General features: G+C 35.0%; 1 protein-coding gene across 5 annotated transcripts in view; it reads right to left on the bottom strand.

Moving 5' to 3' along the window:
* Window positions 1-16,485, bottom strand: part of LOC122742449 (SEC23 interacting protein) — a 39,602-nt gene that overhangs the window by 11,208 nt on the left and 11,909 nt on the right. For 4 of the 5 annotated variants that reach the window (XM_043986698.1, XM_043986699.1, XM_043986697.1 and 1 more), the window contains exons 3-13: window positions 15,809-16,031; window positions 14,557-14,750; window positions 11,546-11,635; window positions 10,639-10,756; window positions 8,042-8,131; window positions 7,352-7,493; window positions 6,165-6,373; window positions 4,629-4,741; window positions 4,249-4,398; window positions 3,976-4,071; window positions 1,485-1,682 (exon numbers count right to left, since the gene is read on the bottom strand). In XM_043986698.1, the coding sequence (XP_043842633.1) occupies window positions 1,485-1,682; window positions 3,976-4,071; window positions 4,249-4,398; window positions 4,629-4,741; window positions 6,165-6,373; window positions 7,352-7,493; window positions 8,042-8,131; window positions 10,639-10,756; window positions 11,546-11,635; window positions 14,557-14,750; window positions 15,809-16,031 (1,623 nt within the window). The remainder of the gene's footprint in view (window positions 1-1,484; window positions 1,683-3,975; window positions 4,072-4,248; window positions 4,399-4,628; window positions 4,742-6,164; window positions 6,374-7,351; window positions 7,494-8,041; window positions 8,132-10,638; window positions 10,757-11,545; window positions 11,636-14,556; window positions 14,751-15,808; window positions 16,032-16,485) is intronic. The other variant, XM_043986700.1, reaches the window with a different exon arrangement.

Below are 16,485 nucleotides of genomic sequence, written 5' to 3' on the forward strand. Positions count from 1 at the left end.
CAAAACAAAAAAGAATATTGCCTTCCTCGATCTCTGGAAGTAGAAGAAACTGGGCTATTGACCCATCTAAGGTCAGCCTCCTCTTTCTCCTTCCCTCAACTCAGGAAGTATTTGTATACTGATAACAGGGCAGTGAATCAAAGACACTCAGGGCTAGAAATTACTAACAAGTAGTCATCCAGATTTAGCAGCAATAAACACATTATATGGCATAGCAGAACCTGCTCACAAATTTTTTTTAAATGACAGAATATATAAATACTTGATGCATTCAATACAATGATTCACTTTTTAAGTAAAGAATTTTATCCATTAGCAAAAGTGACTATAGAAGTAGCATTTCACACTTCTCACAGATTGACATTTCATCATTCAATTTGTTGAACACTATTATAAGGGCCAAATTTATTATGGGGAGAGTTAATTGGGTGGCTCACCGTAATATTGGTGTTCAGAAAATAGTGAGACCTCTAAGTCCAAAGTTTCCTCCCTTCTAAACTGCCTTAAAACTTCATTTCTTGCCAATTCTTTCCTCTAATTTGACAATTTCCACTGGTATCCAAAGAGGAAATTGTAATCATGCAAGCAATGTCAGAACTTTGCCTTATGGTAGTCTGTTTTAAGATGTTGTACAAAGGAACACATTCCCGTATCAATGAGGACTGACATATTTTCATGTTTTCTTGCCTCACAGCATCAACATTAATGGAAAACTACAACAAGGAGGGTAAGTGAATCTTCATACAACAATCAGTATGAGTAAATCTAAAGTGAGAGGCCATGTATAAGACAGAAAGTTAGATCTAGAGATCATCTAAGTTAAATCTCCCTACTTCAAAAATAAAAAAGAGTCTCAGAGAAAGACAGTGTCTTGTCTCAGATGATACTCAGATAGCTATCAACAGATTAGTGACTAGGATCCAGGTCTCTGGCTTCGTCTATTGTGCTTCCGCTATGCCTTGTTACTATTACTACTGTGTAATTTAAGATTCTAAATGTGGATTCTAATCTGTTTCCCCAGTTTGGGGGAAACTGACTAAAAATCACTGATAAAACGAGTTTAGGTTTTTAAGGGTTTATTGGAAAATAGAAAGAAAAAGATTGAGAAGAGAATTCTAACAGCCTGGCATTCCTATCTTTCCTCAAATTTCCTGTGAAGTCCTCTGCCGCCACCACCATCAAGTCAGGAAGCCAAAAGGCCCAGCGCTCTCCGCGCAGGCTCCCTTTCCTCCTTCCTCTCTCCTCCCAGACCATAGGAGGCTCCTCAAGTTGATTGGCTGGTAGCCTTGATAGACAGCACCCATGAGCAAACGTCATTTCCTGACGCCAAGGAAAAGCCACAATGCCTCTGAGGCATTTTCCTCATGGTGGAGCTTTCCCACAGCAAGTCTCCAGTAGGTGGCGTCATTCCAATCATTACACTACATGTAATTTATAGGGTTTTTTTTTTTATATAACCATATGAAGTCAAGTATTAAACTTGCCTGTCCCGTTCCAATTTCAAAGGAGTCATAATCTACATGCACAGATGACACAAAGGGACCAACTGGAAGTTTTCTCTTTGATGGATCCACCTCTGAAGCCACAGGAGTTGTTTCTTTCACTTTCTGAGCAGCTTCTTCTTGACCTCTTGTTAAATTAGCCATCAAGGTTTTCTTGTCTGAAGCCTCTTTTTTCTGCTCCTGTAAAAGAACCAATCTCAGAATTTATGCTTAATGAAAACTTGAGTTGTGGTATCTAAAAAGTTGAGAATCCTCCTTTCACATTCTGCAATTCAACCTTAAAGGGTACAAAATATGTCAAGATGTATTTTCCTAATGAAATCATGTAACAACAGAAATATTCAATAATGCAACACTGACATTCTGATCTACAAAACATTCCTATCATTTTTAAATGTAGTACACTGTGTTTCTCCAGAACTATCAAAATATCCTGGTCAAAAAACATGTGATCCCCTATACAGGATGGATGGCAACAAAGTAATACTCAGTCTATAAAGCACACAAAGAAATTAACCCCATTACTTAACAGACAACATAAAGGAGACAACATACTTTTTTTGTAAGCTAATTTACCAAAAGCTTTTTCTTTCTGGGAACTTATCACCCTAATCCATTAAGTCTGAGAGTAGCTGCCTTTCTTAGGCACTTTTATTTCAATGGTAGTTATCAATTTACTTCACAGAAAAACTAGCCTGTTTCTAGTTTACCTAACAATTAATTAGCTTTGGTCATTATCCAATTCGGAATCAAAGTCAAATGCTTCAACCTCAGGAGGACAGGGGAATCATGATGTTAAAAACAAAGCTTGACAGTGTTAGGGATACAGATCTTTGCTCTGACATTGTAGAAACTCAGTAAAACCTAATTCATTTTCTGTGCCCTTAAATTTTTAACTGCAAAATACAATTTAATGAAAATTTAAAATAATCTACCTCCTGATCCAAAACTGACCTCCACTACATCCATTCATTTCAACAAATGTTGATTAAGTGCCTATTATGAATAAGGCACAGCTCTCAGGGCTTATCCCAAAAGTTCTAAAATTCAACAGTCTATTTTCCTATATGAATAGCTGTGTTTCTTTCCCTATCCTCACCCTGTTCTTTTAGGATAATTAAAAAATTTCAGAAAGTTCCTCCTGCTCTTTAAATATTTAAAATTACATATCTCAAATCCTTGAGATAGCTATGTAAAGAAGCAGGCCACAAAACCTTAGTGCCATGATCACAAGAAAATTGGTTCACTTTGGTTCAATTATTCAGTCACAGTAAATCAGATCAGCAAAACATTTATCTTGGTATTGATCTGATAGCACCTCACTATCTATGTAAAAAGTAGAGATTGATAGCAGCTCAGAAAAGAAAGCTTCATAGCTGATATACACGAAGTATTTCTTAATTTACAAAGTAAAATAACTGTATAGCCCCCAACTACTTTGAGAAAAATGTCATAATTTATTGGTCCAAAGATGAACGTACTCCACACAACAAGGAGACAAGTAGACTGTTAGCCAAATTCCCAGTATTTCAGCAGTCTCTAGCTTCCCTTTCCTTTACTGAAGAGAATGAGATATGAAGAAGATCAAAAAACTGTTTTCTTTTTTCACAGAATTTTGGTTCAATGACTCATATACCAGAGATATGGATTTATGACTACAATGATAAAGAAGGATTAATAGCACCAAACTTCAAGCAATTGTTTGCCCAAGTTATATTTCTTTGAAATTCTACAATGAATACTATGAATAGGAAGATTTCATCACCCAGAAACATTTCTATAGTCAATATAACAGCCTACATAAAGGTGGTTAACTTTGCATTACTTCTCAGTAACTAAATTAGCTTTTATTATCACCAACATACCTTTATTGAGCAACTACCTTGTGTAGGGAGCTCTATGCTAGGCATAAGGGATACAAAGAAATGTAAAAGAGTAAATTTTCTATTGTTAAGGAGCTTAAAATATAATTAAACAAGATTCAAAAGTTATGACTATAAAGAAATACCTGCTAAATACATCTAGTCTTATCAAGACACTTACAAAGTTTGGAAGCTAATAGAAATTTATTTTATAATATTAGAGTTGCACCATGTATACATAAAAAATGTTAAGTACCAAAAGGGTGGAAGATATAGTAAGTGCTACACTAGCTCAAACAACTGGGACAATTAAAAATTAGTTTTTCCTCTAAGTCCAAATTAGTAAAAAAGTAGGAAAGAGATTTTTTCCTAAAGACAACTAAAATATTTCAATGAATTTATAAAGATGTCTGAAGATCCTTAAGAGAATGGTTTATGTTGTCTCTTGCATAATTCTTTTAAAACTAATCTACTTTAAATCTAGGGGTTTTTCTCCTTGCATATTTAAAGTTTATTAAATTTAGATCTCTGAAACAAATTTATCAATTACTTTACTAGTAACAGAAAAATATCCAACAAATAAGCAATTAACAAAAAAAATATGAATTTACCAGCTTAGCTGCCTTGTCTTTTACAAAGTTGACTATTTTCTTCCTAGGACCAAGAGGTATTCCCATTTCCTTTAGGTCATCAACTGTACACATAAGCTTAAGAAAGAAAAAAACACATAAAACTGAAAATTTTCATAATTCTACATTAAGAATTTTTAATTTTAATTTTTTTAAATCACGCACATGAACCAAAAGCTTGGATTCCATAATCTAAGATCTTATTCTTCTTAAATTTCTTAATCTGACAAGAAATTATAAAACTATTAATAGTACCAGAGACTCCATGTCAATCTTTTCCTTTTCAAAAGTGCTGATATATTCAGAAAGGCTAAGTTCTTCCAGGGTTTCCTGCAAAGTTAGGACTTCATTTTCAACATCAGGGTCACAAGATTCATCCAATGGTACCTTTGGATCTTCTATTACCTTAAGCAGAAAAATAAAAAGGGGAAAACATTTGCAAAGTTTTCACAGACTCTCCCTTTATGGTCAATGGAAAAATCATGACATGGGTAAGCTCTAAAATTTCCTATTACATTTCTTAAAGGATGTATTTACTCTATGAAAACATTTCTGAAACCTGACACTCGAGATTCTGAAGCCAACTTAGTGGCTGCTACAAATCTACATGCTAATTAAATTTTCTTGATACATACCTGCTTTTCGAAAGGAGTTGTATGCTTCATGATACCATTAGCAGTAGGTAGGGGCACAGTTTTTGAAGTCAAGTCTTTTTGATTTGACAATATATCAAATAATATCAAAGATCCTGAAGAACAAAAAGAAAAGCATATTTTTCCATGTATAAAGTTAGTAAGACTTGGCATTAATAATTATTTCTTAAGGTTTATCAAGTGCCTTCCTTACCACAATTCTGTGAGACAAAAAGTACAAGTATTCCCATTTCTATTGTTTTAAATCCCACCCACTCTGAACTTCCTGGGCTTCCATTCCTATTTACAGATGAGAAATTGAGGTGGAACTTGATTCAGTATTTTAACCCACTATGCCTGTAATTCTCAACCTTGTCCACAGTGGTAGAACCCCAAAGTTTAAACAAAACTTTGGCAGAATGCTTGTAGCAAAATCCTTATGCCTATTAACAAACAACATAAGGTTCATTTAGAAAAAAAAAAACTTGGGGTGATTCAAAGTACATTGTTACATAAGAAACACTGCACTGGGGAAGCTAGGTAGCACAGTGGATAAAGCACCGACCCTGAATTCAGGAGGACCTGAGTTCAAATCTGACCTCAGATGCTTGACACTTACTAGCTGTGTGACCCTGGGCAAGTCACTTAACTCTCATTGCCCCCCTAAAAAGAAAGAAAGAAACACTGCACTATACCAGGGCTTCTTAAACTTTTTCCACTTGCAACCCCTTTTCACCTAAGAAATTTTTACACAATCCCATGTATACATGTATATAAAATAGGTACACATAACCTTTTACCATTGCCAAAATTTTCATAATCCCCACATTCAGTTACTGTCCTGACCCACAGTTTAAGAAGCTCTGCACTAGACCATGCAGTTTCTTAGTGGTATGGTCAATGCTAGACAAAATCTAATTGATCCAAACTGGGTAACACAGGAAAGTGCTAGACCTGGACTTGAAATCTGAATTTAAATTCCGCCTCAGATACCTAATTTGAGCATGCCATTTAACTTCTGTCTACCTCAGTTTTCTCATCTGTAAAATGAGAATAATAATAGCATCAACTTTCCAGGATAGTTTTTTTTGGTTTTGGGGGGTTTTTTTAGTGAGGCAATTGAGGTTAAGTGACTTGCCCAGGGTCACACAGCTAGTAAGTGTTAAGTGTCTGAGGCCGGATTTGAACTCAGGTCCTCCTGAATCCAGGGCCACTGTGCCACCTAGCTGCCCCCAGGATAGTTGTTAATCAAATGAGAAAATATTTGTAAAGCACTTTGCAAACTTTAAAACACTACATAAATGCTAGCTGTTAAATGCCAGCTATCATAAGTGTCATCAATACCACTAATTTACACAGAAATTGCACACACGAAAAAAAAGATAATGTATAACATAAAGACAAAGTTCAAAGTGAAAGAGTAAATAGTAAAACAGGAAAGCCAACATTTTAAAGTATAAGAGTATAACTATTTTTTATAAAACTTTGCAGGCTATGGAGGATTAATCTAGGATTAGGCTAAATGAACGTACTACTTACCCAAACTATGTCCAGCAACAGAGACTCCTCCTTTAAAACCTGGGTTCCGACTGATAAAAAGTGCATGTAGACGGTTTATTTCCATTCCCACTTTTTCCACAATAGTCTGACAGTAGGTAGGGCTATTGTAAAATAGTATGTCTAGCAGGGTTTCATTGGTAAAGTGTCGCAGACGGCCAATACTTGGTAGAGTTATTTTTTTAATGTTCCTTTGAAAAGCAAAAATATAAATATATTTAGTCATCAATATCAAGTTCTTCATAAACATTATTAAGAGCCTCTTATGGGGGGCAGCTTGGTGGCGCAGTGGATAGAGCACCGGCCCTGGAGTCAGGAGTACCTGGGTTCAAATCCGGCCTCAGACACTTAACACTAGCTGTGTGACCCTGGGCAAGTCACTTAACCCCAACTGCCTCACTAAAAAAAAAAAAAAAAAAGGCTCTTATGTACAGGACACTGTTCCAAGTGCTGGGGGATACAAGCTTAAAAAATTATTATCTCTGCCATGTCTCTTGAACAGTCCATAAAAGTAAATATTGACTCATAACGTACCTTGAGGGGAAAAGATTGGAGGGAGGGAGGGGATTCAAAGTAGCAAAAGGTAGGAAAGACCAGAATCACTGTGCTTACAAAGCTGAGATACTATTCTCACCTAAATGCTTATCTATATAGAATATGCAAAAATTGGGTAGATTGATTGTAGGACTAGAACAGAGGAGGAAGAGACCTTAGAGATCATCTAGTTTGATATCCTCATTTTACAGATGAAAGAACCAAAGAGGTCAAGTAACTTGCCAAAGACTACAAAGCTAATTAGTAGCACAGCTTCTTAGTAAGAGAACCAAGACCTGAATCTGAGTTACTGGATTTTTTCCCATTAATCCACACTTTTAGGGGCTTCCTACAATATAAATGTAACATACTGTATATTAATATTATTAAGATAGTATAATGTATTAAAATGGTTAGAGTTCAAAGGATCTTAGATAGCTTGTTCAATGTTCCCATTTTACAGATGAGCAAACTGAGGCTCAGGGAGATACAATCACCTCCCAAGTTAGGACTGAAAGCAGTGGAGGGAAAAAGGGGTCCTAAAGTCTCAGTGCAATGGTTTAATAGTAAATTTCTACCTTTCTAATTTTGAACTTAAAATTATATCTAAATCTAGAAAATTAACTAATACAAACCTGTCAACACCTGTAGCATCACCATGTAAGGAACTATGCCAGTGAACTGGAAGGAATTCCACCCTGCTTACTTTATGGTCATCTAAAGATTTCTTAAAATGTGTCTGCAGCAATTTCAGAGAAACCATCCTGAAATCATCAACTTCAAGAAAGAAAAATGAAATATTTCAGTGAAAAAAATTCAATATTAGCTGGATCAATGATTATAAAAGAAATAATTATTGTGTTTAAAATCCCGAAGGCATTTTCTGAAGAAAAAAAGCAGATCTATTACTTCAAGAACACTAAAAATTAAGGAAAAAAGTTAATAATTCCTTTGTTTTAAAAGCAAAGAATCTTATAAAAGCACACTTAATTGGCTATAAAAATATGAACCTAACCAGTAACACAAAGGTTTAAAAAAAAAATCCAAATTTAATGAAAAAATGACAAATTCATTAAAAAACTTCCTTCAATTAAAATTATTTGCAAATAAATATAGTGCTCATGAATCATGGCAGTCAAATGTAAAACCATGAAAAAAAAAGATTTTCCCCTTAACCAATCAAATTTACATTCCTTCTGCTGACGTATTATAAACCACCTAGAGATTTTTGTTCAGCTGAAAACTAAGAGTTTTAAGAGCACCTCAACAGTTTATATATTCATTTTAAAAGTACTCTTTGAATGAAAAAGTAATGATTAACATACCACACTCAATAATGCTTCTAAAACGTAAATCGCAAACAGGACCAATGCCATGTACCATAAATACTAAATGGTCAACCTGAGGCATCTCACCTGTAGAAAGAGGAAAATGTTAAATATTTGTTACCTAATGGATGGGTAGTGCTATATTGGCTTCAAAGCCCTTAAACTTCCATATGTAAAAACCCTTAAGAGTTCTACTCCCCTGACACCACTAATACACACCTCAACAACCCCAAATTGAAAACAACTCAGTACTAGCTATGTGACCCTAGGCAAGTCTCTTAACCCTCACTGCCCCACCCCACCCCACCACAAAAATAAGTCAGCTCAGTAACAGGGTAGGAGACCAGGGAGGAAAAGGAAGCAGGCTACTGTACTACCTGGAAACTCTCATAATCATCTAACTGTTCAGAATTCTCCAACTCTTAGTTTGGTAATCACTTGGACTCTTCATTTCTCCAGGGTCTTAAACTCCCTTTTGAGAAATACTGATAAGATAAAACTTGGTCTGTGCTATTTGTCTTCTATATCCATTTTACTTAAAGAATTTTTTTAATTTACTCAGATAAGCTTAATGTACATACTTATTTAATTTTTTCATTCCCCTTATTTTACCTCCTTACACATTTATTGTATAACTGGGAAATACAATAAACACGAACAGTATGAAGTTGTCAAACTGAATTTCATACTTCATGTTAAAACAAATGAAACTAAAGTTTTTCCAAACTGTCATGATCCAAGATTGTTGGTCCCTATACAAAGGTGTAAGAAAACAAAAGCAATCATTTATGAAATCACAGTCAAAAACCAAAGGCACAGCAAACAACATGCTTATTCACATAGGAAATAAGACACAAACTGAAATGTGTATAAATAGTAACATGTTGATATGTTTAATGCCACGCTAACTTTTTAAATGAAAGGAGGCATTTCCAGGTCTATGTGTAACTTATACTTTACAATCCCCAACATAAATAATATTACCTTTTACCAGCTCAAAAAAAGTGTTAAAAGACTAAAAATGTACATGAGTCCTATGTAAACTATAAATTATAAAAGTATCATCCCTACTAAAGGCATATTTATAAGTTATAGGAAAGGTAAAGATAGGAGTGGCTATTGATCAAAGCAGAGGATAACTGTAATAAAGCATATATTATAGAAAGTGAGTATTAAATGTAAAATATGAAGAATTCAACATGCAAATTCAATTCACTTCACATGAAAGGTTTGTCATTAGAAATTAAGGAACTGGGGCAGCTAGATGGCGCAGTGGATAGAGCACCGGCCCTGGAGTCAAGAGTACCTGAGTTCAAATCCGGGCTCAGACACTTAACACTTACTAGCTGTGTGGCCCTGGGCAAGTCACTTAACCCCAATTGCCTCACTAAAAAAAAAAAAAAAAAAAAAAAAAAGAAATTAAGGAACTAGGGGACAGCTAGGTAGAGCAGTAGATGAAGCATTGGCCCTGGATTCAGGAGGACCTGAGTTCAAATCCAGCCTCAGATGCTTGACACTAGCTGTGTGACCCTAGGCAAGTCACTTAACCCTCACTGCTCCACCCAAAAAAAAAAAGAAAGAAATTAAGGAACTAAGAACATATGATTAAAGGAAAAAAACATGAATTTAGAGTCTAATCAAGCAAGAATACAATTAGAACAATGGGTAGTTATTAGTAACAAATCATTTATGTATACACAGTGAATACTGCAAGAGTCATATGTGAAATTATATATATAAAATATATGTGAAGTTATATATATTAAAAATATAAAATGAAAGGAACCTAAAGTCAAACTCTGAGTAACTATAATGACCAACCTAGGACCTGCAGAGTGAACAATTAAACTAACTTTTATCCTTACAATAAAGGTGTAAAGAATGTAGTATATGCTGTTAAGACAGTTTTAGTTGGTGTTGTTTAAATGTTTTGTTATAAAGGACGGCTCACTTTTTGAAGAAGGGAGGAAGGGATCATGAAATAACTAAATTAAAAAAAGGCATTAATAAAATTATAACAGGAGAAAATGTTTTATACAACAAAAATGCCCCTTACAAGCAATAAGAATAAGAAAATATATCAAAACAAATGGACTTGGTATACCAAGTAAGGAATAGAAGATAATAGAAGACACCAGAAGTAAGTGCTAGAAAAGATGGCATAAAAGAAAAGATGAAAAAGAATTCAAGGAAGACTTCATCAAAGGAAGCTTCCACAAATCACATTCCTGTTTCAATTTACTCTAAAGGGCCTGGCTCTCTCAAGACTGTCTATGGTAAACATGAATGAAATGTGGAACAAGTTAAAATAGTTGTATTCAAATAACTCAGGCCACATTTACATCTTGATTTTAGGTTCAAAATGCCTAAGAGGTAGTATCATTAGCTCCATTTCACAGATAAGGAAACTGAGGATCAGAAAGGTTAAGTGACTTGCCCACCATCACAAAAGTGGCAGAGCTAGGACTCAAATTTACTTCTTTCAATTAATATCAGGGTTTTCTCTACTATAATGTACTGAAAATGAAAGACCTGAGTTGTTTGATTATATCATTGGTCTTTTATTTCAGCTCTTTGCCTAGAGGTTCACATACCATCAGGAATTTCATCATGATCATCAATTCCACGTTTTACAACTCTAGGTCTCGTCTGTCCATCTTGTGTGGTCCCCCATTCATCTGGCACTGAAGAATGCTGAAACTGAACTATAACCTAAAATATACAATAAAAATAGTCAAAACACTACACAAAAATTAAACAAATTCATTTCTATTCTGAACAAAACTGTATCTCCTCAAACATAAATGAGTAAAGTAAAACTTTTGCTATATCTAAATACCTATATAAGGCAGATGTTAGACCCTCTGACCCTAAGACTAGTGTATCCACTGTACTTAAATAACCAGATTCACCAAGTCAACTGACAGTATGCAAATATATTGTTAGCAGCTATAGGCATACCTCAATTTAAACTTTATTTGAAAATTCAGATTAAAAAATAAATCAGATTACTTATTTTCATTTTAAAAAATGGACGTACAAGGGAATGCACAATAAGAAGCCTTTAAGCATCCAGTGAATGTATAAAAAAGTAACAAATATAAAATTAAATTTGCATAAAACTTTGGAAGTCATTTTATAGAAAAACATGCCTAGCTAGATTCACTGAGTTTTGTCCTGTGACTTCCTGAAAAATATCTTTCAGTTAGTTAAAACTTTCTAACATCATACAGAAATTAGTATACCTGACTTAACAAATGTAGCAATTAGTTTAGTTGTTCCAATGTATGTTGCCACAAATGGAAATTTCAAATGAGAATATCTAAGTTCTGCTAGTTACTCTGATCAATTTTAACTACGGCAAACAATTCTGAATACAACGCAAATATACATGTTATTTACTAATGTATACCCACTGTTGAAGTTAATACTATTCAAGTATACTCAGAAAAATAATTTGAAATATACAAAATAAGTTAATGATTTAAATGTCTCTATTACCTTTGGGTTATGCATAACAATTGTTTCTCCACTGGGAAACTCAAGTCTACGATGCCACTGATTGGTGGTTACAGCTTTTTTGTATTCTGCCTAGGATAATGAGTAAAAGAGTTTTAAGTCCAAAATGACTAATATAAAATTATGTCATGTTAAAAAAGCATTTGTATTAAAAGAATAAATATTTCATCAGTAAAGATGAGACTACACATAAGGCAAGCCTGATGATATTTCATTATAAAAATATAAAAGTATTGGGGCAACTAGGTGGCGCAGTAAATAGAGCACTAGCCCTGGATTCAGGAAGACCTGAGTTCAAATCCAGCCTCAGACCCTTGACACTTACTGTGTGACCCTGGGCAAGTCACTTAACCCCAACTGCCTCACCAAAATAAAATTTAAAAAATGTAAAGTATTAGAAAATTGACTTCCAGTGGCTAAGATTCATTTGGTAAATTCATGTAAATTAGGTCATCTCTTTCATATCATGGTACAGAATCACATTGTCAAGCAAGATACAAAAAAGGGGAGAGGATTCCTGCTCAGGCAATGCACAAGTCACACAGAGCTGATCTTTAAAAGGTCATTTGAAAAAGAAATATACTTTAAAAACTACCTAGAATATGAAGTAAATGTTGTAGCTATCCATCGATATGAAGTTAAGTCATATCACCAACCAAAATTACTAAAGTAATTACTACACCTTCAAGAATTGCCTGTAAAAAATTTCAAAATAATATCCAAGGACTGAATGATCAATCAATTGGGGGCGTGGGGGGGGAGGGGACTGCCAGAGTGGGGGGCCAATTTAGAAATGTAGAAGCCAAGTGTATTTTTTGGTTGAAGGGGTTTAACTTCTTAGCAATGATCAAATGAAAATTCTTATAATCAGTTAATAGTATAAAATTATATTTGTGTATAAAATCTGTACAGAAAAATAATTTAGGATTTTTAAAACATTCTGGCCTTCTGCTTATTGAAGTTTCCTTCATCTAGGAAAACAACATGAAAAAAAAAAACAACATGAGAACAGAACTCCCTATTTCTCTAACAGAGATGGGGGAAGAGCAAATAATAATAACTTACATTTATATGGTTCCTTAGAGCTACAAAATAATTTCACCTACATTAAATAGCCTCGCAGCTTTCCACCCAAATAAACTTTTTTTTTTTCAGGGCAATGGGGGTTAAGTGACTTGCCCAGGGTCACACAGCTAGTAAGTGTCAAGTGTCTGAGGCTGGATTTGAACTCAGGTACTCCTGAATCCAGGGCCGGTGCTTCATCCACTGCGCCACCTAGCCGCCCCCTAAATAAAGTCTTGACTATCATTCTGCAAAAACCAATCACCTACTAGCTTACCAGCTGATGGCCTCTCCCTAATTATAGTAGAGAATACAGTAAAGGAGTTGGCAATTAGGTGATGAATTCTTCAGCCAGTGCAGAAGCATTTCTTTATTTTCTCATTGTTTCAAAGCATATTTTTTCATAGACAAATAATTCTTAATGATTCTATAATATATTGTGCAGCATACAATAGGGTTAATTCTCCCTCTCCAATCTTCACTCTTATCAATTAGGAGCTTTCTCTCCAGTCATAAGAACCTTTTCTTCTCTCATCAAACCAGATGCTTTTATCTTCCTTATTCTTATGCCAATTCTCAACTCTCATCTTTTGTTATTTATCTGATGTCAGTCAGTATAGCTCTGGCATCTAATAGTTTTCAATGCTACAGATTTCAGCATTTTCAGAGAAGGTACAATAAATTATGTTTGAGATTAGGTTTGAATATACCATGTCCTAAATAGAAGCAATACTTACACACTGCTTTCAAGATATTAAAAGAAAAATACTGAGATATCTGACAACAAAATACCTTTTTAATGTTTAGAGCTGACTCATATATCATAAGTCTGCAAACTGGAAAAACTAGTTGGAAAAAATAGACATTTTTCAGTTTGTGTTTGGGAATGTCATGCACAAGTGCTAGACTAAAACAGGGTAATGTTTAGTTCAGCATGAGGCCAGGAGTAACTAAGAAACATCAAGAAATGACTGCTATTTTTGATCTATGTTAATACTAAATTTTACATCTCATCCTAAGTATTAACATAACCAATGATATTTGATGCCACACAATTAACAAAAATAATGATGGAGCAAAAGAAACATCCCTTCATCCTAAGTTCTTTCATTTGCACTGTACCCCTAAAAACATGAGTAAATCTCACTATAACAATATTCAGGAAACTGAAGTGGTAGAGTGGAAATAATGTCTGTTAAGGCTAAAATTCTAGCTAAACTGTCTAAAATATCTAATGAGTGGTCACCAATAAATTATAAGCTTTAGCAAAAGTTAGACTTTTAAGCATTTATTAAGGAGAATAAGAATTTGGTAAAGAGAGAAGAAAAGGCCTAGATTCCTATCTATTAAAGGGAGAGTGCATTTCTAGCTCCCTCCTCCACCAGCGTCCCCAGGAAAAGAGTCCCAGTCAGAACGCCAGGCTCCCCCCTTCTTCCTCCCACAAGCAAACATCACTTCCTGGCGCCAAAGAAAAGACTCCTGGTCTTGCCCTCAAAGACCTTCACTTCACGGCGCAGCTTTTCTACAGTAAGTCTCCAGCAGGTGACATCATTCTAATCATTACATGTCAGAGGAACAATTCAAATCCCAGCTCTCCCCTTTATTGGCTGTAAGCCCTTGGACAAGTCAATTAACTTCTCTGGGCCTCAGTTTCTTTCCCTGTAAAAGGAAAGGGCCAGATTCAATGACTTCCAAGGTTTCTTCCAGCTCTAAATCTATGAACCAATGACAGGGTGGTCTCCTTTATAGGTGAAAACATTATAATGAGATCCATTAAGCAATTTAGTAACTAAATCTTAAAAAAAGGTCCAAGAATCACTTTATATTACATAACTTTATAGAAAACAACATGAGAATTAGTTTCCTTTAGGCACATATGTATTGTACCTATATTTTTTTAAACAAATGAGAAAATATTTTTAAATGCATACCTCTAGTTTTTCACTGAATTCCTCTGTATAAGGAATATACCGACTATCTGTATCCCCCTTGTAAAACCAGGTACAGCGTCTAACTTCAGTTTCTTCTTCTTCCCAATACACAGCTTTTCTCAATCTGTCATAGAGGTAAACATCATAGCGTCCACCATCCGTGCTTAAAACAACACTCTCAGGATCTGGCTGGACTAGAATGTAAAATGTAAACTTTATTTAAACAATTAAATATGCTGTTCTTCCTAATCTATAAATAGCTAACATGATAATCAAGTTACTCCCTTTCCAGAGAAATAAGCTTACAATCAATCTATGATACTTTAAATTTTCTTTTTCCTCAGCAAGAAGAAACAAGACTTCCAGGGCCACAGCCAGAGAATGATAAACATTTATTATCATAAAATATTTATGGGATTTTTAAAAATAGAAGTGCCACAAAAAGGAAACCAAGACAGTATAATAGAAAGAGAGCAGATCTCAAAGACAGGAGAACCTCTGTTCAAGTCTCACCAATGACTCACACTGCCTTTGTCTCCCTGGCTGGTCAATTAAGCTTTCAGTGCCCCAGGAAACTCTCTTTAAAAAACAAAAACTACAGTAGTGATCTGTTTGGGTATAGAAATTTTCCTCCCTAAACCAAATACCTCAAAAGTCCAGTATTTTTTAAAAGTCATATTGAGAAATACATTAAAATAACAAACAAAACTCAGTAATTATACATATCAAGTTGTTCACTAAACTAGTATCCCACAAGAATGATCTAGAAAACTATGTCCAAAGAAACTTTCTAGATCAAAGGTTAACTGCTGTATTTTGTTTGGATGTTTCTGGTTTAAAATGAGAGTAATATTCCAAAGAAATAAATTCCTACTTTACAAAAATCAAATTCTGAAGCCAAATGCTTCCTTGCTACCCTAAAAAGAGGATAACAACAAAAATGAATGGATGGCTTAAATAAGGACTTTTATTTAAGCAGTTCCTCTAAATAAAGTGAAAGGTCATTGAACTCAAACATATGCCACTTGCCCATAAAGTATTACTAATACTCACCACCTTCAGAAAACAGAGGAATGGGCAACAAGTCTAAGAGAATGAAGTAATTTGACATTCACAAGTCAATGGAAAAGCAAAAAATAAGAATAAGGCCCTTCAACTCCCAGGTCATACCTAAAATGTTTTCTTCTAAAATCAGCTGTCTCTCCCCCACCCCACCTCACCCCTGAAAAAAAGAAAGGAAATTTGTACTTACCTGAATTATAGACTTCTTCAAGATGTACAGAATCAAACATACTGAATGGCATCCATAGTTGTTTGTATTCCACTTCCTTGCAATAAAACCAATGGGGCTGCACTGCCTCATATGGATTTTGAAGGAAAAGAGGAGGCACTGCTTGTGCCATGGGAGCTGCAGGCCTAGCCTGGAGCTGCTGTTGGACCGGTGATGACAAGACTGTCTGTCCTGCTGGAGGCATCTGAAAAGAAAAAGCCTCATGTCTCCTCCATGTCTGAGAGGCAGCAAGGCACACCTTGGACACTTAACTAACACTTACTAACTGCTCGACCACATTCTGGTCTTATAAATTAGCCCTACAATCAAAGAAGGAAAATGTTTCTATCTAAAATATTTTCAAATTAGAAGCATCGTCTAAGACAAAACTGTGACGTGAATAAATTACCTTTTTTTGGAGGGGGGGCAGGGCAATGAGGGTTAAGTGACTTGCTCAGGGTCACACAGCTAGTGTCAAGTGTCTGAGGCCACATTTGAACTCAGGTCCTCCTGAATCCAGAGCCGGTGCTTTACCCAATGTGCCACCTAACTGCCCCTAAATCATTACTTTTTAAGGGCATGAAAGGCAATTTTCTTCAGGATTTTTGTTTGGTGACAGAATATAAATGAAATATGAATTTATTGACTCCTGTCTCCTA

Source organism: Dromiciops gliroides, chromosome 2 (assembly GCF_019393635.1).
Source record: "Dromiciops gliroides isolate mDroGli1 chromosome 2, mDroGli1.pri, whole genome shotgun sequence".
In the NCBI taxonomy this organism is placed as follows: domain Eukaryota; kingdom Metazoa; phylum Chordata; class Mammalia; order Microbiotheria; family Microbiotheriidae; genus Dromiciops; species Dromiciops gliroides.